The following is a 27,221-nucleotide window of genomic DNA, read 5'->3' as shown; positions in this document are numbered from 1 at the left end:
TGACGCGATGAGGAACTGGCTATGACGTGCCTCTGTTGTTTATGCAGAGATCTGGGAGCTGAAGGGCTAAAAGAGAAGTCTGTCCTTCATGCAGTTCTTCACAGTAAGTCTGCAACTGAAATCTGAATCCTGTTTTGGGGCACTGGCGTTGTTTAGCTGAAGCGGGGTAACTGAAATTGCCTGCATGAGGATCTTGCGCCGTGGCGGGTGCCTGCAGGGTTCTCCCTCTCTCTCACTCTGCAGGCAGCTGGTCCGGTTCCCTAAACCCAGCAGCTGCTCCCACAGCCCCAGCTAAGGAGGGCCAGAGCCCAGCCTCAGACACTGGGCAGACTTTGAAGAGCTGCTGCTCTCTTTTCTTTGGATGGCTGGAATTCTCTTGACCGGTTATTTCCTCACCTTACCCACAAAGATAGACGGGATACCCTGCTGTGGCCCTGACAGGAAAGGGGCGTTTGAGGTGCTTGGGTTCCGGGCCCCACGCCTGTCTGTCTTGTCAGCAAAAGACTCCCGACTCATGTTCCCAGCACATTTACTACATGCCGACCTCACATTTGGAGACAAATGTCCAGTGAAGTGGAATCATTTGCCCGTCCTTCTCCTGCTTAGTCTGTATCTCACAGCGATCTTGAAGGTTGGTCAAAAATAAATTAAAACATTCCTAGATCTCCAAACCACATCTCCCCCGATCTTTCTACAGCCCATCTGGCCAGATGCGGTGAGATCAGGATCACATCCCACATTTCACTTTCTTTAAAAGTCTGCACGTGGACAGTTTTGACAATCTTGATACACTTTTGATAGGCCTCTCATGTTTTCAATACTGCATGAGCTTTTCTAATAAAATCCCCCTCAACTACACCTCCAAATGCAATTTCCTGGGAACAATTAGGAACAGAAATACTTTCAAAGTGAGTTTTCCAGACAATTACACTTGCAGAAAAGCAATGAAAGCCAGGGAACAACATACACATACGATTATGAAAAACACTGCCTTGATGCTGCTTGCTGAAGATGTTTGTAATGCTGTTCCCTTTATTGTATAAATTACAGCTGTGCTCAGCAGTGAAACGCACTGGGTCTCTCAGACACATGCTTACATATAACTCTTAATGTGGCTAAATTTACTGCAGTGTCTTGTGATTAGACTTTTAATTAAATTTAAGTCTGGTAACTGCTTTATAGTATGCGTGTTAAAATTACAAACCTCTTCCAGACCCAAGTGCCCTATAACAAAAACTATTCTGGGGTCTTCTATTACCTCGAACAAAAAGTTACAGCAATATGCAATCAGAAATTGCTTTGGACCTCCAAAAAATCAAAATAGGCCCAGTAATAACTGGCCTGAGGTGTTGAAACCAGACCTTTTATAATTTCCGAGATCTTGTTCCTTATTTATTCTTTGACAGTGAAAAACACTGACATTTAAAGAAATCATAATAGAATGTATAGTAATGAATTCCATTTATATTAAGAATTTTTAATACTTAAATTAAACCCTGGGCTCATGTTTATATGACTGATGTATTCCTCATTTTCAAGCAAACGATGTAGATAAAATACTGGCTATGATACCAATGAAATAATTCAGTAAACTAAGCTAAAGAATATGCAAACTAAGACCAAGCCCTATTTTTCTTAGCATCAGTACCATTTTAAGCCTAAAATTGTATATTATGTACTTTTAAGTATGTTATTTTCCAAATTGCCATACTAAAAATAGTACATATTTTCTTAATGAAGAGAAATCACCAGAAACATTTTGGGATGAGGTTGAATACCGATGGAGTAAATTAATTACAAGTACTGATGTTTGCTTCTTAACTTCCTTATTATGAAGGGCTTTATGCCTTAAATGCAAAAGATCTGTTTACAAATTGAGTAACTTGAAAGATACCTACAAGAAGAAAAAAATTCCCCAAACAATAAAGTGGTATAGGCAATGTCTTTTTTCTTTTCTAGAACATTAACGGTTAAATGACAAAGTCAGTTCATCATGCAAAAGCTGTACATTTTTTATTACTTCAACTCATTCTTTATTAATTTCTTTTCTCTGTTCTTACTAAAATGTTAATGAAGTATTACATTCACCTGCAAAGAGTGAATTCATCACTTGGTTTGCATTAGGGGAACAAGTGCTCTTTCCAATTCTTGGGAAACAAATCACAAGGAGATGTGTCAGAAATAGAAACTTTTGAAATCAGCCTAAAAGGAAATATATCCTGTTTATGTAAAGTCATTTTATGAATCACAGATGATTCCTAGGATTTTTCACAATCAAATTCAGTGTAATGGCTTTTGGATTATTCAGATCAAGTGTTCAGGAATTCAAAGTTAAGAAGTAGTATTTAATTCTATTTAGTTCACTGGATAAGTGATTATGTTGATTTTTATGAAGAATACAGACTCTTAAATTCTGTTCCTAAAATATGCCTTATTTGTGTCCCAATGGATCCATAACTACCTAATTAATCATTTTTCTTAATGACACAAGTTAAGTTTTAAATGAGTTATTATAAAATAATGTTTTTTGCAATATTTACATGCTTTAAATTCCTTCCCTTGCTCCTTGTACATAGTAAGAATATTTCTTTTGGAGGGTTTGAAAGTGGTAATAGTTTGTGCCATGTCAGTTTAACTCACTCCCAAGATGTAAATGTGATCAAACTTCAAGAAAGTCTGGTGAATTTCAGGGAGGATGGAAGTCACCTGATGAGAAACAGCAACACTGAATGGAATCAGCAGGTCGCCTCACTCCTCCTTGTCCCGTTTCACTTTTTTACTAAGTTATAAAGTTGCAGTATGATAAATTTACTAAGTTTGCTGGGCAAACCTTTTGTGAATAAGGACAAAACCCACTAGTTCGTAAATGTTTGTAAATGTTTTCACGTATCCACTTGCCCCAGAAAGAGGTTTCTGCTTTGCACCTGTCTCTTTCAGCTTCTTCACATATTTCAGAGTTGAGTTGCCTGGATTCTTTTAGTCTTTGGTCAGTGCAATAACACAGGGAAGAGGAAAAGGAACAGAGGCACGTGGATTAAGGCTGTTGGGAGGTGGGGTACAGAGTTTTTTAAAAAATTAACTTTCCGGGGAGATTTCAAAAGAATATAATGAAAGAGGAGAGTTAATGGGAGGAGAAAGGGGATTTTATGAGGCGTGACTAAAGAATGTACATTCTCTCCTTGTTCATCAAGATCTATAATTAAAGAACAGCTTATTTTGAAATTACTTTTTGCTTTACCGTACTGTGGTTTTGACACAGCCTTTTGACTGGCACATGGAGAATTTTACTTTTTGTTGGTTTACTTGTTAATTAAAAAAATTACCATCATTTAGGACTATCGACTGAAATAGAATAATACTTTCTGTTGAAATGTTTGCACAATCATCTGAGAATTTTCATGATTTTCTGTTATACGTGTAACTTTAGATTGGAATACTTTCTTGGTCTCCTTCAAACTTACTTTGGAATATCATAAAATAATCACACACCTCTTCCACCTCTATATGCAGAACCTTTTCAATATAACTGATTCTCTTCCCATTAAGGAGTGGATTATATTTCTTCAAACTTTATCTTGCCCCTGAGACCTGCTTTGGCAGATGGCACATCAGCAAATGTGATGCAAGCAAAAGTTTGCAAAGTCTCCATCTCTTGCTTCTAGGAACCTTCTACCATCATTAGTTTCCTGAAGGAACAGAACCTGGAGTGGAGAGACCCCAGCCTTTAACCATCCAGCTGAGCCCCCCAAACCTGCATGAGGCCCTCCTAGACCACCCACCCCAACCAGCCAGAACTGCCTGGGCAACCCACAAAGACATGAGCACATAAATCATCGTTTGCAGCAACTAAGTTTCGGGGGCCCACTTGTTACGCAGCCAAAGCTAACTGAGGTACTTACTTTTTTTATCTTTACTATGGATGGCTTAACACAAATTTTCAAAGGAATACCAAAGTGAGCATGCAAACCAACAAAAACCTTGGCCATGTGTTTACATTTTCTTCTTTAACTCAGAAACTTAAATCTAATAGTGGGTAATAATGGATGTACCACTATCTCCACTACAAGAATAGGAGCCATGCTTCTATTCTCAAATCACTGAAACCCAATAAAACAAGTACCTGATGGTCTTTCCCGGGTCCGCCTCTACAACCCAGGTGCAGTGGAGGTTGTTGTCGTATGGAGCGGGGTAGCCAGGAGACAAGATGCGTCCTGAAGTGGCAGCGTGGATCTGACCGCCACATTCCGCTGAAAGGTATACAGAAACACAGGGAAGTTTACTCCAGGCATTAGAGGCTTCCTGTAACTACCTTTAAAAGCCCAAACCATCACGTCTGTGTTGTACACACAGGAAAACAATCACAGCCATCTGTTTGTCCCTGTCATTGCTTTCCTTTACTTGTTCCCTAGCATTATCTTGATAGAAAGGCAGTATCCTCTGTGCAAAGTCAAGAGAATAAAACAGTGAAACACTGTGTTATATTTCTAATAATAATTCTGTGCAGATAGCCTCAATAAAATAGTACTAGGAGATCTGTCTTTCCTACCTAAAAAAAGAAAAAAAACAAACACACACACTCACGCAAATATTAGGAATACATAAAAACCCATACTGGAGAGAGAGCAGTGGAAATCCTTCCCCCTTCCGCTGTAAGAACTAAGTCAGAGCACATGCGTGGGCCTCCAGCTCTCATTGTGCACTTGTAAGTAACTCACCTACACAGGAGGGCAGCGGTCTGTCCCATACTCTCCGGTCACCACTCAGACAGGTCAGAGTGTTGCCGCCGTGCATGGCGTAGCCTGGGTTACAGCTGTACAGAACCACCGTGTCCGTGAAGTGGCCTTCATCCCGGATCCTGTAGCCATAGTTAGGGATCCCCGGATCCTCACATTTTACTAGGTCAAAACCTATGAGAAAAGAAGGAAGGAATTAGTAGAAAAATGTAACAGTGGCGTCTATATTGGCGTTAAAATATCGATGAAATAGACCAGGTTGTCAAATGTCCCTTGAAGTGTAGAAAGAAAGAGAAGACTCTGAATTTAAAAATGGGGAAATACATGTGAGTCTTGATTGGGTTTATCTGTTAACCATTGGTTGTTTCTTGGGGTTCGATCACTTTATTTGTTCCTATCTATTGATATACTTACAAGTGAAACTGAGCAGGACCATGGCCTCCACCTGCCTTTTGTCTGTAGAAAACTTTAGCCAAAGAAAAAGTTTAATCGGAGAAGTGAGAAAATGCAGAAAGAAAGGAAAGCATTCAAACAGGACAAAATAATAACAGTTTAGTCATTAAGCAAAGTCAAGGACCTTTAGTTCCTCCTCAAGGGCTATAGATAATATTCAGAGTCATATCCTTTGAGCTGTTATGTAGATACTGAAACCCCTACCAGGTGGAAGAAGTTAACTACATCATGACCAGACTGCAGCCATGACACAAGCTGCCACAATTCTGAGAACTGGCCTCAAAGAAATGTTAACAAACTGACCCTGGAACTGAAGACTAACTACTTAAAACAGTCAAGATGACGCTGATCATGACCAATTTCAAGATGGCAGTCGGAGCTGACTGTGCTGTTTCTGCACATAGCTCCCTCCCTCCACCTATAAAAGCTCTTGCCCGCTGGTTGTCACGGGGCAGTCAGCCTTTGGATACAAGTCCACCTTCTCCCCCAGTTACCAGCCTCTGGAATAAAGCAAACTTTCCTTTCCACCAATCTTGCCTCTCGAGGATTAGCCTTCAAGTGGCGAGCAGCTAGACCCCACTTTGAGTAACACAAGGAGATTCTAAAGAGTTCCAAACTGTCATCAGGTAATCCATATGTCCAGCCAGCCTTCTGGATTCTCCAGTGAGCTTCATGTATGCCTTTCCTGTGTCCACATCCCCTCTTTGTCACACCTGGGACCTTCCAGCAGGGCCACCCCTCACTGCCACCTGGTGCTCATCAGGGTCTTTACTGCCTGTGCTCACTTGAGCCTCCGCCCCCAGGCCCACTTCCTCTAAAACTCCCAGATCTCAAGCTTCTTGGGAAGTTAACAAGTCCTTTCTGCTCATGGGAGCCGGGCTCTCTGTCCCACCTGCTGTGGTCCCAAGGGCCAGGGTGAGAGACTCCTAAGTCCCTCCGTGTACAGCAGAAACCCCAGAATAAATCATGGTAATGACTTCATCAAGCTAAGCTCTGAGACTCAAAGAAACAGATGATAGAAATGAAGATTTAGCCTCTGCGTTACTGAGAACCGTACATTGCTTTTGCATGAGGCAATAATTTAAGGCCATCTGTGAAGACAGCTCTACACTAACAAATCTCTCTCCTCACATCATGATGCAAATTTTGACCATTTAAAAAAGTAGAGCTGGAAACTTGAGGGACCACATGGGATCACATCTATTTCCACCTAACTTTGACATTTTCCTTTTCACAAAAATAAATAAATAAAATTTTAAAAAATGAACGTGTGATTTTGCTAAGTCTGCCTGTCAAATTTGCATTCTGAGTGCTTTCCATTGAGGAAGATATACCTTTAAATTCACACTATCATCTACCCTCATAATATCTACATAATCAAGATTGAGTTCTTCAGGTTTGTATATGGGAGGGAAATGAGTACACATTTGGTAATTTACATACAGTTGCCAAGAAAAGTTTCCCTCTTTACAGTTTCCTTCTATAAAATGTCAGTCTTTACCTACTGTGCCTTTACAAGAACTCTCTGTTTATCTATTTAAGAAATGCAAATAGTTGTAATTCAAGATGCCCAGAAGGAGGGATTTCCCTGGTGGCGCAGTGGTTAAGAATCCGCCTGCCAATGCAGCGGACACGGGTTCGATCTCTGGTCTGGGAAGATCCCACATGCCGCAGACCAGCTAAGCCCGTGAGCCACAACTACTGAGCCTGCACTCTAGAGCCTGCGAGCCACAATTACTGAGCCCACATGCCACAACTACTGAAGCCCATGTGCCTAGAGCACATGCTCCACAACAAGAGATGCCACCGCAATGAGAAGCCCTCGCACCGCTATGAAGAGCAGGCCCTGCTCGCCGCAACTAGAGAAAGCCAGCACACAGCAACAAAGACCCAATGCAGCCAAAAATAAATAAAATTAATTTTAAAATAATTTTTAAATATATTTTTTAAAAAAAGATGCCCAGAAGGAAAGTGCGTAACAGTATGTCAATTTCAGCACGAAACAAGGATATTTTAAATTACCACGAAGGGGATCGGAATTAAGGGGAAGGGCCCCAGTCACATAGGGTTTCAGGGCTCATGCAAATATCTGACAAGGCTAGTCTGATGCATAGTCCCAGCACCACCAGGAAAGGAAGCGAGCTTCTGAACTCGCTTAGGACAAACAACGACCCTTGCTCACGTGCTGCAGACTGCAGGTTATTTAGCCCTAGCTTTTCTTTGTACAGAATGGAAAGAGGAAGCAAGTCTTTGTTGTTACTGCTTTACTTGGTTTGGGGCTTGGAAGAGACAGCATCAGAGCAGTACTTTTGAAAGCACCACTGCCCATGGTGACAAGGACCAGAAGCCACCGCTGGCTGGAGCAGAATGACAAGCTGGAGTGATGGCTGGAGTAGGGCTCCACTAACAATGGTAATAATAACCAATGTTTCAAACTGTTTCACCATTTGGAAGTCAAATTAGGTATCTGAGTATCAAGTGTCAGTGGTGCATAAAATTGGACATATGCAGGAGACAAAATCCATGTCTCAAAATTATGAACAGAAAGAGTCAAACATCTATCCCTTTTGTTTGTACCCCTGTGACAGAAACCTGGGTGAAGTAAAACCTACATGAGAGGTGCCAAGCTCAAGTGCTAATGGGGCCATGCAGGTCTTACCAACGCAGAGCGAGCCCGTGCAGGACAGCAGCCCAGGAGACAGTGACGACCTGCTGTCCTGCTGAAATTCACACTCCCTCTGACCCAAGCTTCTGATTTTTCTAGGAGCACCTGAAACCTGGATTTTTTAAGTTTATAAAATGCTTGTTGAATAAATACCTATTTTGGAAATGGAGATGTTTAAAATCCAGGATTAGATTGTGAAAGCTAGACGTAAATAACTTTAAAAGATATTGATAATTTCTCAGTTTTTGGTGAAGGCTGCGACTCACTTCTGAAAAGTCAGCAATATTCCATCTAATTTTTTAAGACTAAACTTTGAAACACACAGAACTTCTGAGGATGATTAAGGGGTGGACAAAGAAATGGTCCAGCTGACTTTCCAGAGACCTTTTATTCTGACAGTGAATTATTTCCTGGTTACACAGAAGAGTTTGTTATGAAAGACTGTCCTCCCTGGAGATTGATGCCTATAAAAGATAAAGTAATGACATTGACTTTCCTGGCGATTTACGTGCTGTCTCATTAGCCATCCACTTCACAGATAAACACTCATGCTTAAAGGTTATCCAGACTTTCCCTCTAAGTTCAGAGAGCATGGCTTTTAAAGTTTTCCAACAAACAAGTTATCAAAGTTCTAAAACCCCCAAATCTTATATTAAAATTAGCTTGAAGAACCGTTTTCCTCTGCCCCAAAACCTGCATTTAAACCTTTTTGGAGGAAGGAAGGAAGGAACATTGAAAAACGAACAAGTAAACACAGATGTACCAATAAAAGTGACTGCTAAACTTTGTGTTGAATTATTATAAAAATGTCTGTTTTATTGCTTTTTCTATCACTCAGTCTTGAAAGATTTTGTTTTCTAAACCACACCTCATCATGCAGAGTTGAGCCAAGCTATTTTTTTTTTTAACATCTTTACTGGAGTATAATTGCTTTACAATGGTGTGTTAGTTTCTGCTTTACAGTAAAATGAATCAGCTATACATATACATATATCCCCCCATATCTCCTCTTTCTTGCATCTCCCTCCCACCCTCCCTAACCCACCCCTCTAGGTGGTCATAAAGCACTGAGCTGATCTCCCTGAGCTATGAGCCAAGCTATTTTTGAAAGGGCAGTTACTCTTCCCACTACCAGCTGTCCTGTTTTTCTTATGATTCCATTTATTGTTTTTTCAAAAGATCAGTTAAGTCCTTGACAATATCGTGAAATATGTTATTTTGTAAAAAGTCCTACACTTGATTCTAAGTGCCTGAAGCTTCTAGACCTACCTAAAGGCATTATATGCAATATATTCCTGTTCTTTTTTTTTTTTTTTTTTTTGCGGTATGTGGGCCTCTCACTGTTGTGGCCTCTCCCGTTGCGGAGCACAGGCTCCGGACGCACAGGCTCAGTGGCCGTGGCTCACGGGCCCAGCCGCTCTGCGGCATGTGGGATCTTCCCGGACTGGGGCACAAACCCGTGTCCCCTGCATCGGCAGGTGGATTCTCAACAACTGCGCCACCAGGGAAGCCCAATATATTCCTCTTCTTGTCAGAAACTTGAAAAGTGTTTATTATCTTTATTTATTATTTTGATATTCCCAAGTTTAGTTTTCCAACTCAGTGAAGGGAGCTTTGTTTGTTCAAAACTTCTGACAGGGTTTAATAATTCATGCACAGTTACAGGCAGTATCATAGAAATTTATTCCTAGAGGAAGCATTCAATCAACATCTTGAAAGGATTAGAGAGGAGCTCTAGAAACCCCAAATTTGTTTCTTGTTGCTTGTGCAGTGAACCAGTTTGATGCTTGGACTCAGTCTGTCCACACACAGTAGATACACAGCCCCTCTGCAGCCTCTCTCTTCACAAACTGAATGACAGTCATTTCAGTTGAGCTCTGCTTGCTATGTGGTTAGGGTGTAATATTATCATTGTCTCTTAAAAATTTCAACGCTGCTTTTAAACATTGGTGAAATAAGTTGAATCGATGTATAACAGCAGAGTTCTTCAATGACAATATAAAGTTTTGTGCTGTTGATTTTGTGTCCCTTTCAGGAAAAATATTTTTCTGTAGTTATTAAAAAATCTCAAAAATTATTTTCTTAGATTTATATTTAGATCTACAAAGATAGTCCTCCAAAGAAGAGATACTTCCATTTTAACTTGAATCTAAAAGACTTTAAATTAAAAACAAATTTTTTGTAATTTATTTATTTAATTTATTTATTTTTGATTGCATTGGGTCTTCGTTGCTGAGTGCAGGCTTTACTCTAGTTGTAGCAAGCGGGGGCTACTCTTCGTTGTGGTGCGCAGGCTTCTCATTGCAGTGGCTTCTCTTGTTGCAGAGCACGGCTCTACGTGGGTGGGCTTCAGTAGTTGTGGCATGTGGGCTTCAGTAGCTGTGGCTCATGGGCTCTAGAGCACAGGCTCAGTAGTTGTGGCACATGGGCTTAGTTGCTCCGCAGCATGTGGGATCTTCCCGGACCAGGGATTGAAACCATTTCCCCTGCGTTGGCAGGCGGATTCTAAACCACAGCGCCACCAGGGAAGTCCCTGAATCTAAAAGACTTTAAAATGATCACTCTTAAGCCTGCTATAGAATAATGGTTTAAAAATATAGAGAAGTTATCCTTTTTTATCTTGAAGCCAGTAGCCTGCCATAAATCAGTGTATAAATACCGATTTTCTGTATTTTCTTTAAGCCATAGAAACGTTAAGATTAAATCAAGTTATTTGTTTCAAAACATTACCTATTAAGAATTGCAATTGTTACTTGAAACGATTTAGTAATTCTAGTTCTTTCTGTTTTCCACTGATTTCTTCGTAGTCACATAAGCAGCAAAGATGCTCTGAACAAAATGTTCTAGTCAAAACAAGCTCCCAACATCAGGCAGATGAAAATTATTACTCCATCTCTTTTGCGGTAATTACCCAGTCTTAATGTTTTTAAGGATTAAATCCTATATCTCTTTAAAGTCTAACAAAATATTAGTTTTATAAGAGACTTCCACTTAACTCTCAAGTGTTTGGACTAGTTCTTATCTTCAAAATCAAGCACTTATGTTTGAAAAGAAGCTGCTGTAGATTTAATCCACTTCATACACCCAAGATGAACCGTGAGGGTCGCAGTCATGTGAACTCTTCGTCCTCCATCCGAGGGACTCTTGAGAAATTACCTTCATGCTCAGGTGAGCTTTGAGTACACAACTGACAAAGAATCCTTATCATTTAAGAATCTCTGATATCTTCTCCTATGAACCACTGATAAAGCCTTGCATGCTTATAGAAACATTATCTCATAACTTTACCTAAGACTTAATTCAACTTGAATAATGTACTTCTTTGTAAAAAAATTAAAAGTTAGTAATCTAAGAAAGGTTGCCATATGCAAAAACAGCAACAACAGCTCATTTTCATTCAGTAAAAGAAGAACTGTTAAAAATTCCTTTTTATTAACTTCCTTTATTTGCAGTTACCTAGAAAAAATTGTATTCAGGAGGAGAGCACTGCTAAAACTAATTTTTGTGGTTCACGTGAGAAGTTCATTAACAGGGAATTTCATGAAGTATTTGATTAATTCATGTTTTTAAATGCAACTCTCATTATTTAAGAATGAAATTCTGGGTGAAGTATTTGTGTGTGTGTGTGTGTTTGATTTTTAAATTATTATCTATTAAATTATATATCTGTGCTGTTTGTTTAGCCATGTCTGTTATTGATTTCAAATTGGGTTTTTTTGTTCAGCTTTTTTTTTTCATTTAACCCATTTCTTTTCCCCACGTGCTAAGTTTTATTACTGCTGCTATTATTTTGTGATTACGTCAGCCACCCCTGTGGAAAGACACTCTGAATTTTACCCAAATAGCATTAATCATAAGGATGGTGGTAATTTTTAAACGGAAAAGCTTAAAAGAGCTCAGAACTTCTGAGTTTCAGAGTGAAACACAAAACTAGACAAAACAAAACCCTGTAAAAGTCCAGAATGAGAATCATATAACCAAAGAAATTACCTATTTTTTCTGGAACCATGTTGGTTTTTATCACACATGTCACTAAGATATCATAAAGCAAGGTAATCACAGCTAGGAATTCCAGGAGTCCATCTTGAAATGTTGTGTAATTCTGAATATATTATATAATTCCAAAACACATCTTTAAGGTTGACTATACTCTGAGTTTGAGTAGAGCTACCCAGTGGTTCCAATTGTTAACACCAGTTCTGAGAAGGCTTCCTGGAAGAATTCGTAGTATTCACCTTCTCACAGATCTTTAACACTATACACACCTATTGGTCCGTGTAGAGGACATTTAAAGCTGATGGTTCAGGGAACTTGGGGCAAGATCAGGATGAGGCATCTGCACGAAAATGGATGGATGAAGGCATTTTACTCTGAATCAGTTTTTAAACACATCCAAAGGGTGAATATTATTCTAACACACACTATGGTAAGAACATATAATCAGAGCATTGTCCAAATTTCCAGACACATTTAGTATCACTTCTGGGGCTTTATTAGATGTTGTGAGAAGTACTGAATGAAACATGGCCCCTTATCTTCCATAGTCTAGTTAATTACACAGATAGGAAAATAAGTATTTTAAAAAGAATAGATGTTACAGTAGAGGTTCCTGTGAAGGTTGAGAGGGGCACCAAAGGAAGCAGGAGTGTTGGGATAAGACCTGAGCTGGTCCAGAAGCCTAGTCGGTGTCGGGAGTGATAAAACTAGAGGGAGAAACTCCAGGTAAAGTCTTCACAGACGCATGGGAGTTCGGAAGAATGTGGTGTATCTTGGAGTGCAGAACAATTTCTGGGAGCATCTGTATTTGCTGAAGCTTCGTTTTAAGCATGTGGAGGTGGAGTGGGAATAGGACTGAAGAGAAGACAGAGTGGATATGGGCGAGAAGGGAAAGGGCTGGATTGGAGCCCAGGGAGTTGAGACCGAGTCAGTATGTAACAGGGTCGTGGAGAAGCCAGGGCAGCTGCACAGAAAGTCACGCAAATATATCTGCACTTCAGAGAGATAATCAGTAGTCCTATAGAGTATGGATTGGAGTGAGAAAAAAAGGCAGGAAAACAAAAAGATATTTAGTGCTGAAAGGTAGGTTGTAGCAGGGGATACATGGTAGTGGATGAGGTAAGATTATGTGTGTGTGTGAAGCTTGCAAACATTTTATCAGGTGGAGGGAGCTTGAGAGGTGACTGGAGGCTGCAGAGAGATGGTCTGTGAAGAGAGAAGACAAGAGAGGGAACGAGCTGGTACGAGAGAGGTAGGGCTTGCATGTCAGGCAGAAAACAGAAGAATCAACATCATCAACTTGTAACATTGGTGTCGTCTCATTACAGATCCAGTGAATTTATCCAGGAAAACAAGAAAATCCTTCATCAACAACTTCTTCCATGAAATAATTAAAACCAAACAAGATTTGCAAAATTTTGAGACAAGAACAAGAAGGTACCAGGCCTTAGAGAGTTTACTGTCCAACACAGGAATCAGATATAATAACAAATAACAACAGATTATGATGAGTATCCAAGCAATAGAAATACATAAAATATGAGTCAACATGGACATAATCCTAACAAATGCATATTTCTGTTCTCTGTTGTCCTGGGCCCCTATTCTTTATTAGTTTTTCTACTTTTTCTTAATTATTTCTGTTCTGTTGTGTTCACTTCTTTTTATATTGGAGGTTAATAATAGTAGGACATGCACAGAATATTTTTTAACAGGAACATCTGTAAAGTTTTATAAGGATGGCTCCTTTCACCAAACAGAATGAGCCTCAAGTTATCTGATAAATACTAATGTTTGTCTGGCACAACTACTTAATCTGTTCAGATGATCCATGTCCTTTACACATTTTAGTTTTAAGCAAAAATGTTTTCATGTTGACATAAATACCGCTACTCTGATTGTAAATGTAAGCTATTAATACTCTTCTCCTAAAATGTATTTTTAATCATGATTCCTACCTGATGATGAAGGTAGTAAATTATAAACAGTAGCTTAGTCTAGTAATATTACTTTTTTACGGATAAAATGTGTTGGAGAGTATAATTTCTCAATATAATTTTTAACCCACTATGTTAATAGGCACAAAGTGAAAAAAATGAGATAATTTCACTAATATAGTTAGGAACATAAATCTGGAGCGTCTTGTCTTCTGACCTACAACCTTAATTCATTACTTAAATCACCTAGTTGACATGCATATATAAAGTGCCTACTGTGTGTCATGCATTCTACTAGGTGCTGAAGATAAAAAATTAATTAACCTCAGTCCTGCCCCACCAGGAGCTCACAATCTGTACAGGAAGAAAAACAACAGTTAATATCATACATCTTAAAGGGACACCCAGTCATTAATTGAACACACGCTTGTTAAGCACTTACTATGTGGTAAGTCTCACACGACACTGCACTGTGGTTGCATGTGCAGGCAGAGCCTGGCCCTCAGGGCTCAGAGCTCCATCGGCAGCGATACTCTCACACCAACAAGTGCTTAAGGAGAACGGAATGGACAAACATCGACGTTTCGGGTGCGGAACTGCTCACAGAGCTGGAGACTCCTGTGCTTCCTGAGGTTTCTGTGAAAGCAGGATGCCAGTACAGGGCAGCCCATTCACAGGCAGCCACCCACATAACATATGGCTGCTTCTAAATGAGCCACCTGTACTCTCCAAGGGACACCAGGTGACCACAAACAACATGTCACACTCAAAGGTGGACACTTCTTTCAGTTTTACTGACAAAAACAGATAGACATGCATACAGACAACCATTTACATAAAGGGACACCCTGAAGTACAATGAAATGAGTTTGGCCAACTGTACGTCACATTTAATTACAAAGAATGTAATTCAATTATTGTCGGAACATATTGCAAGACAGAGTGGTAGTTTTTCATTTTTCTTTTTTGCAGCAGAATTTAAAAAGTAACTTCTCTTTAAAGGTCTGTGTTCTTTGTTTGTTTTTGTACAGGGATAATATGTCTAAAAAATAAAACTCAACATGTTTTTACTCTAAACTTTGAAAATCACAAATTGCTTAAAGTACCTTAACTATTTTAAGCATTTGATTAACTATTGTTGATTCTTTAAATTTTAGTTTATAGTCCTGAAGGATCTTCAGGGCCAAATGCAAAGTTAAGAAGAACTGAAATCCTTTACAATATATAATTATATAATTTGATGTAACCTGATAGCAAAACAGGGTAGAAATTAAAACCAGATTGAATATAGGTTTTGATAGCTTATGAAATTAAATATCAATATAAGTAGAGCCAATAACTAGAACAAGGTGGGAAATGAGAAACTTCTATGTGTATCTATCATAAATACCATAATTGAAATATATTGTAATATATTTGCATATTTTTAACAATAAGACACTTTCAATGATGATTTTTTAAAAGAAACTTGAGCATTCCTGTCAAATTGATTTATATTATTATTTTACCCATAGAAAAACTTCCAGATTTTTTTCCATATCGCTTAAGAAAAACTAAATCCATTAAATGAAACGATGGGAAAATTGGAGGAGGACAATTAGGAACACATCAATAAGTTATTTTTAAAACAGTCATTTACTAGTAGTATAACATATAATTTTAATGTCCAGTGTCTCAAACTCTACGATGTCTATGTTTGCATTTATTTGTTTTTATATGGCAATATCCAGATCGACATCATACTTTTTTTTACTTTAATAGAGAAATACAAGCTGATGCTCGTTTACTATTTTCGCCCGTGGATCTCAGCATCTACTATTTGCTTAGGAACCAAATGAACGGACTGGGCCCTGACTTCAGATGTGTGTCTCCATGAAGATGGACATGAACCTGAAGGGGAGGGAAGCAGCACGTACAGAACACCTGCTCTGCACCACTCAGTATGTCAGGCACTTTCATCTACACTCTCTCTCTTAATCCTGGAAATAATCTTAGAAAATCACAAGATCCTAAGCAAGACAGACTGGAGAGTTTGTCACAACCGAAATAAATGGTGGCAGCACAGAGAAAGTCAAGCACACACGTCAAGCAGTGGAATAAGCACAGAATCAAGATGACGATTCCCGCTACAGAGGGTGTTCCCTCTGCAGCTTTTGAAGCGGTCCCTCCCTCTCCCGCTACTCGGTCTCCGTTCCAGGAGGAACTCCCCCCAGCACTGGATGTGCCCACCCCGGGGTCCTCCAGCCGTTCTCACTGAGACAGGAATGGGGGAACTAAGACACATCCTGACAAACTATAGAAGACGAGGTACCTAGTCTCTTCTCATCTGCAAAGGAAGGGTCACTTGATTTAGCCGAAAAAGGAATGAAAATCATTTTGAAAAGTCCCATGGGGGGGCTTCATGATTCTTCACTCATAAAATAACTGTTACATTTTATTTTCCGCAGAAAATTTTCCACATTGGATCAAGAAACATGTCAAGTTTACCCACACCAAATGAACCTCACGCTAATCCCCAAGAGATTATACTGGAGGCAACATTTGACAAGAGTCCTGATTCCCCAAGGACTGTTCTTTCCTCTCTTTAGTTTGTGTTTCTACTCATGGCACAAAAAAAAAAGTCTGGGAGGAAGGCAAAGTCACCCCTACTGGCTGATGTCTAAAGACCCCAAGGGGAAGAAGGTGAGTGAGTGATGAATGAAAGGATCCCCACTGGAGAGAGGCTGAGAACATCGTAATCAGATGGCCAGGGGCCCGGGACGTGAGGACCAGTTGGAGAGGATGGAGGATCAGGGGAAATACTTGCAAAATACCGTCCTAGACTCAGTCCATCCTCGGATTCACGTCCCTTAGCCTGTCCTTTTCAGTTTCCAAGTGCTCACTATACAGAGTGACGCTTCTTTCTTTCTGCCCCCATATTGTGGAGATTTTTAAAAGAAAAAGTAAAAGATTTACGAAAACACTTGGAGCCCTTCATAAGTACACTCTATAAATATAAAGGATTACCAATAGTACTTGGACTTATTGCTGCTGTTATTACTCACACGTTGTTACTTTTATTATTCTATAACAAATGCAATGTAATTGTCAAACCACATGCTAGAATGTTCCACCTCAAACAACGTGGTGAGGGCATCAATTCCTAATACGTGACAGCCAAAACAAGACAACTGCTGGCCCATCACAGCAGAAGGAGGTAAGAATGCTGTTCCTCGTTTTCTACAGCTCATTCTTTCAAGGACTGTCTGTGTGCGTGACTGCCGTCCATCAGCCTAACTGTGACTTGTCATTGCCAGCCCATGCGCTCACCCAGCTCTCTCCTGGGACACTAGTAACACGAGCTACCTAACTTAGCTCCAGGGCAGCCCCGAGGCCGGCTGAGACAGAACGGGCTCCTTGGGACTTCGCCACAGGGGCTGTGAAGCTTCACCTGCGCTAAGCATCACAGAGAGTTCAGGAGCAAAGCCCAGATGCATAAGAAAGCCAAATGTGCAGCCAGATGATTCTGTGAGCCCACAAAGCCCATGGATGCACTATCTTCCCAATCGGCATCACTTTCTGACCTCCTCACTCTTCTCAAAGATGCTCACACTCCCCACTCCTGGAGATAATCTCTGACTCCATCTTTCCACTGCTCCCAAACCACTCACCCATGTCTTGTAAAAAACCTCCCCCCTGACCCTCACCTGCTGGTGCCCATCTTCCTCACCTCCTGCTGAGGGTCTGCCTGGCCTTCTAAGAGACTTCCTGGCGGGATCGCCTACAAGACCCAGGAAATACCCATCAATACCCATCTTGTCACACCCATGACAAGATCGTTCTTGTCATGTCCTGTCACCCACCACTGCCTCAGCATGCAGGCTGACTGCCCAACTGTGCCCAAGTACTGCTCATCCTCCAAACCATGCTCATCCTCGAGGGTCAAGTTCAGAGCATTCCTGCTGGGGCTTCTAGCTATTCCTCCTGAGTTCTCTTCTTCCTCCCTGGATCTGCTGTGAATCCTACCACTAAACTTCTGGTCTTCGATATTTTCTTGTGCATATAGTTTATTTTTCCATTTAAAACCTCACCTCCTTGAAGACAGGGATAGAATAGTGAATTCTGTTTACTGTATCACCTAAGTAAGCACACAAGTTAAAATAGAAACAGTGAATATATTTATTTACTATGATCCATTGATGCTTATTTTAATTCTAATTTGTTAGTAAGTGCCTTTGATTCAAATAAACCATTAGGCTTCTAATGATTTCCAAGTGTTATGAAAATACAAAATTCACTGCTTGTCCACATATAAAAAAATAGGTGAACTGGCTTTCAAAATCATGAATATAAATGCATGCCTTTCGAATTTTAATACTTTTCTGATTTTTACAAAATTTGGGAGGATTTAAAAATAGCTTTCAATAAAAAATATGCAGTTAGGAAAATTTCAGAATGCATTCAGTATTACTGAACAAACTTAGAATGGAGGGTAGACAGACACATTTCTCCATAAACGTTTTTTCCAAAGAGGGAATCCCATCAGTTCTCATTATACATTATTACCCTCTCTTAGGAAATGCTAGAATTTCCAGCTAAGTCCCGAACTGTTTTTATTACCAATTGCAACAGCAGTGAAACCTCCCTCATCTGTTCAAACTCAACCCTCAGAGCCATCCTCATGCCTTTCTTCATCTCATTTACAATCCACTTCATCACTGAGTCCTGGAAACTGAGGGTTTTAAAAAACATCTGTCATTTATATTTTTACCTTTACCACCTTGTTCTTACAGTCATTACATCAGAATTAGATCACACAATGTCCAATAAGTAAATTCTAACTTCACTTGCATCTACAATCAGTGCTATATATTGTAGCAAGATTAAAACCCTAACACCAAATATCAAGTGACATCAAAGTGCCATTATCCATAAATAAAGTCTGCCTCTCTCCTACTATGAAATCCCCCCTTCCCCATTACCCCGGCTCATTAAACAGTAGCCACCGGGTCCAGGAATGTTGGCGTGGCTCTCTGGTCCTCTTACACTTCATGCCAGAGCCCTCAGTTACCCAATTGTGAAAGGGCATTAAAGGGTAAATGTTCTTAAAATAATCACAAGAAAACTTTCACACCACTTCCAACAGTTAAAATATCCTTTGATTTTTTTCATAGAATTTCAGAACTGAGTGTCCAAAAACAACTACTTATTTACAAAAGACAAATATGGTCTGTGGTATGACAAATCCAACAGCTGGCTGGTGACAGAGTCGGGACTCGTGCTCCTGGTCTCCAGAGACTCAGGAAAGTGTATGTTTCACCTCACATCTCACTATCAGGTTAAAATACTTGACAGTGCATGCACATTCCTGGAGTTTGTTACTGAATGGTGTTAAGTGTATCACTCTCAAGTCTTCGCAAATGTGAAGCTGAATATTCCAGATGCCTTTTTCATATCCCCCAGGCTAACTGCCTAGTGTTGGAATTTGACAGACATAATTCTTTCATAACAGTATTTTTTGGAATGTTTACTTAGTAAAAAACAAAAACAACAACAAAATAACCTCTCATTTGATGATGCTGTGGAAATCTGAATAGCACTCAAATGTCCTTATGTCAAAATTCATGAAGTTGAGAAAACAAGAATTTTGAATCTGAATCGATTTCATGCGTCTTTTCCTTTTAAAGAGTCATTAAGGATGCTATAATGCATGCAAGAAAAATCAAAATCAGACATAAAGTGACCCATGATCCATTACCCAGCACTTCCCTTCTGACAAGACATTGAAGTCTCTCTGAGATTCCTATCTTCCCATGAATGACTCTTTGCAAAAACAATGTATCTATGACTTTGACTAAGACAATAATTATTGCTTTTTATTTCCCCTAAAGAAGAAGGGAAAAAATTCTGTCATCACTCTTCCCATAAAATGTTAAGATTTTATAGTATTTGGTGATATCATCTGTCAGCCTTCATCTTATTTCACACTCAAGTCATATGCTTTTAGTTTAATCCCTGTAATAAATCATTTATGTCACTCTTCTCTGAATCCTTTTGTCTTTCTCAAAGAATTGGTGACCAACAATATATTTAACTCTGACAGAGCAAAATAGATAGCAGTGTGTATCAACTGTTAAATTGTCACAAAATATAAAGAATTATGAATTACAAAATTTTAAAAAAAGCCCACAAAACTAAACTTCATAGAAAATGATGAAAAGCTACGTAGAAGCGGTTCCTAGACCCACTGGCATGCAGGGGCTTTCACAGGGCTCGGAGGACCATGACATGGGTCACCAGGGTGACCTGTGATACCAATTAGGCAACTCTCACATTGACACAGAAGCAAAGCATCTCATGGTTTCACTGGAATTTTTTTAAAACACTGTAAACACTTATATTTTAGTCTTTGTGATGTTATACATGCTAAGAAGGGAGCAAGATGATAAAACACCCAGTTAGAAGGCAAGCAGCCCAGGCTGTATGCCCATCTCTACCTCGAATTTGCTTTTGACACTGAGTAAGTCGATTAAGCATCACCTGTGTCACTTTCCTTTGTTAAAATATTCATAATAATATTTTGCCTTTTCCTCCCTGTGAAAAATGGATGCAGATTCATGTCCTGTGTTTACGGCAGCCTCCCCATGGGGTAGCCACAGGTAGGAGGGGTTTCAGTCTCCAGGTAAAGCAATGACTCAACCCTAAGCCTCACTTCTTAAAAATGCTATCAAGTTTGGCCTCAAGTATTTTCTTAATGATGTTTTACAAGAATTAAACATTTATTTGGATGTTTATCTAAAAATGTATCCATAAAAATAAAACTTTCTAAGGCAAACCATGAATTGTACGCTTGGATTGGGAACTGGGCACTGGTTTTTTATTCGCCATTCCCTGAGATGCTTTCCTCTTTCTAAAATGTCCACTCTGTTTTACAGTAAATACAGAGTTCTTTGTAGGGACTAACAGACTGCCTCTCTCTCTATTGGACTGCCTTTTCCACTGTGATATTTCCACTGAAAGCCATTCTATTTTGAAAAGTGTATTACATACAACATGATTCTATAGGCTTTCTTTTCTTGTAAAAGCAGAGTAAAAATGCAATTTTCAGAATTCTTACAAGAAGGTGTAAGCTTATAAAAAATGTATGGAGATGGCTTGATATTTTGATAGGGGAGCTTTCCAATAATGCAATCACATAAGCATATGGTCATATGCCAGTCACATAACTGACTTTAAACCGTTTTCTCTCTTTATTATACCATCCTTTTCATAGCACAATAAATTCTGAGTATCCAGTTTAATTTTCACTTAATATATACACCTTTTAAAAATATCAGTTTGGGGCTTCCCTGGTGGCGCAGTGGTTGAGAGTCTGCCTGCCGATGCAGGGGACACGGGTTCGTGCCCCGGTCTGGGAGGATCCCACATGCAGCGGAGCAGCTGGGCCTGTGAGCCATGGCCGCTGAGCCTGAGCATCCAGAGCCTGTGCTCTGCAATGGGAGAGGCCACAACAGTGAGAGGCCCATGTACCGCAAAAAAAAAAAAAAAAAAAAAAAAAATTAAAAGTTATCTTTTTTTTTCTTCACGGGTGACAGTTGCTATGTAGTACTTGATTCATGGGAGAAGTGTTCCGGTGATAACCCCCAAACTAAAATAAATCTAACCTAGGTATAATAAAGTTAGAAGTACACAACTCATTTTTTTCTGGGAATAGACTTATTCACAAAATAACTGCCTATTATTTTGTAACACTTTTATAAAATTATCTACTAGTTAACTGTGGAAAAACAAATAATACGAATCACATTTTCCCAGCAGTTTTATCTGCTGAATTTAAAAACAATTTCTTGCTCCATAAACCTTTATTTACAAATTACACATTAATACTCTAGTATCACACAAGCAGACACCAGAGCAGCAAGATATGTTTGTCACAATTTTCATCTTCATTGAAATGAAATAAAAATCTGTTGTGTGGACTCACGTGCAAGCCGGTTATTTTCTGGACCCTATTCCATACTTTCCCCTGATTTGTAGCACGACTTTAAGTAAGTTTTAAAACTACTCATTGAACCAAACATTGTTTTGACATGATTTTCTAGAACATAAAGACTGAAAATGTGATAAATGCTATTCTTGGAATAACATGGTAGGTTTTATTAGATAAACAGCAATGCTTGCACATATTACAACCACGACTTTCTGAGAAATTAGTGTATGTCTTTGCTATTTATAAACCTGGATTCAAGAACTTGCTTTTATAACTGCCACCTAGCTTGTACAGAATTTCCAAAATCTAGTTGTCAAAAAAAAAAAGCAGTTATGAAATGAACACATCATTGTGCACTTAAACCTCCTTCATAGTCGGGGAGGAAAAGGTATCAGAAGAATCTCTATCAGAAATAGGCAGCTCTCACCACACACACAAAAAAGTAATTATGTGAGGCGACGGTGGCATTAAACAAACCTTACGGTAATCATTTCACAATTTATACGTGTAGCAGATCATCACGCTGTACACCTAAAACTTATTATGTGCCATTTATATTTCAGTAAAGCTGGGGAAAAAAACCCCAAAGAAATATGGCGACTCCTGATGTAACTGGGTGGTGATGGGCGGGAGGAGGGACACCCCCCAAATTACATCCACCCACTTAGGATGTCAACCAAGCCCGTAGATAACTAGCTCGTTATCAAGCCATGATTTCAAGGTCTTCCAATTTCAGCTTCTGACTTAACTCTATTCTTTACCGTCAGCAACTCTGTTTCCCGTAATTGATGGCTCACCCTGCCCGTGTATACTTCATGCTTGCAATATTTGTGACTTGTTTTGAAGCACGAAGGTGACAGTGCTTAGTATTTCATTATTGGCCTTGAGGATATATTCATATCCAGAGTCGTTCACTCATTTATAATAGCGTGTTTAATGCTGGTGTCATTTTAATTCTATCAGCATGTTAATAAAATCGAGATGACAGCTGCATAACTGTGGCTCCGGGCACTTATTTCCGCTTCCCAGAATATGTTGTGGGTGGTCCCAAATCAGTCAGTGCCAAATCACCCACCTCCGCCCCTTATCAGCTGGAGAAAACAGTGCGAACGGGGGGCGGGGATCCCTGAAGCTGGAAATGAGGGGCCATCCTGGGAAACGGACACATTCTTTTCTCCCAGATTCCAGTTGTAGGGGACTTGGAGGTTTCTCTAGTCTAGGTGCTTATCTTAGATAATTCAGGGTTGGGTGCAGGGTGACCATTTCAAGACACTGAAAAATGGAATTAACCAGCCATGAGAGATTTGGCTGTGGGGAAAGCGAAGTCCTAGTTTTCCTGTCCCCAAACAGAACACCATCATCTGCAAATTATGCAGCCCAGGCGCTGGGCAGGTCTCTGGACTCCAGGCTGTGTGCTTTGCTGTTCGCAGAGCTGCCTAGTGCAGCTGCGGAGGGCGTGCCCCGAGGTCCTGACTTTCCAGGATAAGCACTTCCCCTCCTTTGTAAACAATAATACGCACAAAGGGGCCTTATGGACCAGTGGTGGCTCTGTCCTTCAGGTCTGCATGCTCACCTCCAGCCTCTTAGTTCTTTGAAACGTTCTTCCTTGTCTATCCCCTCAAGCTTCTTTTCCTTCAGCGTTTTAGAGATGTCCCTGACCGTGGGTTCCCCACTCTACAGTCTATATTATAAGAGTCTGAAACAGAAAAATGAGGCTTGCAACAGCCAGGGGCGTTAAGTCACCCCAGGAAAGCTAGCAGTCTGCCTCCTGAAGGATGACTTTGTAGGATCAGACACCTAGTTCTGTACCCAAAAGAGATTCATCTCATGGGGGACTCCAGTGACTTAAGCACAACGCCAGAATTCCAATTCCCTAATTGAAAACAATAAATGGATTCAGTCCATGTACTGGAATCCCTATGTCAACACAAATAAGTCACTCTCTTCCTACTGGCAGAGCCACACTGACACCCCAGTCACACTGAGAATATTGCCTGATAACCACAGAATCAGAGCAAGGGACTTTAGTTAAATAAAGCCAGTGGACCTGAAGGGAGGGCAGCCTAATTAGTCCACCTCCACCACAGCACAGGTTTCCCAGGGGGATAAGACTCCAGCATCTACTTGCTTAGTCTTCTGTGCCAAATACATCTTGAGGGGTTACCAAACAATTTCCATTTTTAAGGTCCGTCTATCTGTTCTTCTGTGACTACTGACTACCCCACACCACCCTCCCAAGGCATCCCTTCTTTTTCTTTTTGTTTTTAAAAGATATTTAGTATTTCAATCTGACCGCTCCATTTATACGTAAAAATAAGTTCATATTTCTGCTCTGTCCCATTATGTGTGTTATTGTAAAAGTCAGCAAGTAGCTTTTCTCCTTTACTCTCAGGTCACTCGTGGGTGGCAAGAGCACAGACAGAGCTGTTTGGGGCTGTTATCATCCTCTCCTTTCAATCTCACACTTGCATTAATTTCATTCCTCCAATATTATTAATGGCTCTGCCTTAATGTTGAGCAATACCCCTGATCAGCTTTCAGTGGCTTCCATAATCAGGTTCCCGCAGCTCATCTGTCTTCCTTTTTCTCCTCATCATGCATCTTCCACTCTATTCAGACTTTCATATTCATTATCTCATGAGTTCCAAGATCATACTCTACTCTCCGCATGCATCTTTACTCAAATCTGCCTCCTTCCAGGCAAATCTAGGTCAACTCAATTATCATTTGTTAAGTGACTATGGAGGTGATACAGAAGTGAGCAAGTTAAGATTACTCCTCTTGAAAACCTCACCCCTTCTGTTAGTAAAAACGAAGGATTAGAGACAAAATGCATGGGGTAGGGAGCATGGGAGAGGCAGGTGATTCTGCTCCAGAAATCTGGAGCAGAGCAGCCTTTATACAGAAACTGGCATTTAACTGCAATCTTAAGGGATGAGTCAAAGGCATCTAGCAGGAAGGAAAGAAAATTCTGGAGGCCTCTAGGGTGATTCCAGCTTTCAATGATCTCTCATTGCTCTGGAAAATTATATTTGCCATCATCACAAATAAATAAATATAATATGTGTCATATGTATTTCTAACTCTTGGGGTACTAGGATCACATACTATCATCGAGGAGCTATAGTTTCTTTGGAGAAAAAGAGCAAACTCATATTAAAATGAAATGTATTAGGGGTCAAATACAATACCTTAAGGGTCAGAATCAAAAGATTTTCATCTTTGCATCAACGTAGTGCATCAGGAGATGGATACATTACGGTCACACGTATCAGCTTGGGCCCTGAACCCCCTGCTGACCCATCCCACAGTTGAGAGCATGAAGGTGCAGCCACATTTCCACGGACCAGTGTTTCACAAGTGCTGCACGCGACTACCCTAAGTCATTTGTCTGTGGACGGGAACCGTGGCTTTTGCCTTCTCTGTTTCAATATAGTGCTAAGCATTCAGTACACAAATGACACACGGTACAGTCATTGATCGAGCAGCACACAGACACACCGAGATGGCGCAGAGGAGGTGAATACAGTTCCTTTACGACACCCCCGAACGGCAAGAATTTTTGTTCAGGTGTGACTGGTGTTTTGCTTGCTCCTCCCTACTTAAATCAGTAAGAGTGACAACCAGAAAGTCCTGTGGGAAACTGTTTCTGAAGAGTGACTGTTCTGGGAACATCCCTGTGGAACTCGAAAGGGGTCAGTATATTTTTTAAAGAATTCTGAATTCAACAGGGAATTTTTTTTTTAATTGCCAGAACTACTTTTCTGTAAAAATATTTGCTGAAATATTTAGAAGACATAGCAATCCACTGTCAATATGATTTTTCCTGGTATTTAAGAGCTTTAGAATCACTGGGATGACAAAAAAAAAAAGAAAAGAAAGGCTTATGTTAAATAAGGTGAAACTCTTATTGGCCTGAGACAGCTCTGCAGAATCTTAGTGCTCCATGGAATACAGCTTGAATAACAATGATCCAATCTAAGCTTTTAATATTATAGATCCGACATCTGTGCGAGGTACAGAGGGGAATAAAAAATGAACACCCATTGTCCCTGATCTAAAAGAGCTGATGGGTTATGTTTCCACTTGACATAATTGTAGGCTCAGAAGACTACCAACTGTTATGAAAATGGACAAATCTGTAGTAAAAAGCAGTGTTTTCCAATAGAGGTAAACTTTTCCAGTTGTATGTTGCTCTAACCTACTACTCAGAAATCAGCAGTTGCTTAATAAATGTTTACTAATATGTTTATTCCTACTTGTCCCAAAGATGCCTGGCTTTTCTTCCTTGCCAATGCCTTTACATATATAAATATCAGTCAATAAATATGGAACTCATCAAACTGGGATCACCTAAAATATTTGAAAATAAGGTCATCAACAGTTCTGGCCCTTGTTTAGAAGACCTGGATTGGCTCCCAGCTATAACACCCCATAGGTAAAAGCCTCAGCAAACCACTTACAGATTTGGAGACTGAGTTTCTAACTTACAAAGAAGAGAAAAAGGAGCTATTTACCGAGACCCAGAATTGCCAAGATGGTAAAATTAGAAGGTATTGGGTAGTACGCTCTAAATATTAGAGGATATACAAAATGATTTGTACTCATTTGAAAAACTTCAAGATGTTTATTAAGCTATATATTTACTCTGTTGACTTTTTCTAATCCACTTGTGTGTAGATTAATTACGGATTTGAAACATTTAAATATGAATGTTTCCTTCAGTAATGCAATTAACGAGCAAGAGGCAATTACAAAAGTCTTCTGAAAATAGTTGAAAGTGCCTTCAAATAGGCTTAAGCTTTAATAATTGGCTGAAAAAATTTTACAGCCATTCATTATTTCCAAACCATCTTTTAGAGATGAAGATTTGATTCAGGTATTCAACCACATCGTGGGAGCGTGGGATTTCTTAAACTTAATTACCGAGTGTTTAAACCTAAGAATTTAATGTGAAGTCAATAATATTTTGATTATAGCCATCAGCACCATCAGTGCTATATTACAAATATCTTTTTCCATCTGGCAGTGTGTTCCAGCTCCAGGACAATCCTGGAAACAAGACTTGCACCTGGGTAGCATCTGTGTTATTGCAGGTGGAGGAAAGAGGAAAAACAGGCAGAAAAGATAGTTACTCCCATCAAATTGATTATACTAAGAGCTAAATAACTGGAAACCGTCACCAACATTTCTTTCTTCTTCTTTTAGAAAGTCTGTGCTGCTATGTTATAAAAATAAAATCCAAATAATTGGAAAGTGCCCATAAACACATCCACAGCTTCAAGGTTTCTCAAAGTTACTCAGAGAAATGCGAGGAGCAGTAAAGGTCCTCACAGTCTGGAGGGTGCCATGGAGAAACAGTGACAACCATCACATGCTGTCTAGTAGGGGCTGAGAATAGCGCATGGAAGCAACTCTTTTTTTAAAAAGAAAAAAATCTTTATTGGAATATAATTGCTTTACGGTGT

At 39.8% G+C, this 27,221-nt stretch overlaps 1 protein-coding gene across 1 annotated transcript in view; it reads right to left on the bottom strand.

The window, feature by feature from the left end:
• The window catches only part of CSMD1 (CUB and Sushi multiple domains 1), a gene marked incomplete at its 3' end in the record, with an annotated part of 1,744,596 nt that overhangs the window by 243,918 nt on the left and 1,473,457 nt on the right, over positions 1-27,221 (bottom strand). The window contains exons 24-25 of the mRNA XM_082863948.1: positions 4,716-4,907; positions 4,121-4,247 (exon numbers count right to left, since the gene is read on the bottom strand). Coding sequence (XP_082720074.1) covers positions 4,121-4,247; positions 4,716-4,907 — 319 coding nt within the window. The remainder of the gene's footprint in view (positions 1-4,120; positions 4,248-4,715; positions 4,908-27,221) is intronic.

This window comes from Leucopleurus acutus, assembly GCF_964270905.1.
Source record: "Leucopleurus acutus genome assembly, chromosome: 21".
Lineage (NCBI taxonomy): Eukaryota > Metazoa > Chordata > Mammalia > Artiodactyla > Delphinidae > Leucopleurus > Leucopleurus acutus.
The sequence above is the reverse complement of the archived record's forward strand: the minus strand, read 5'-3'. Positions and strand labels throughout refer to the sequence as shown.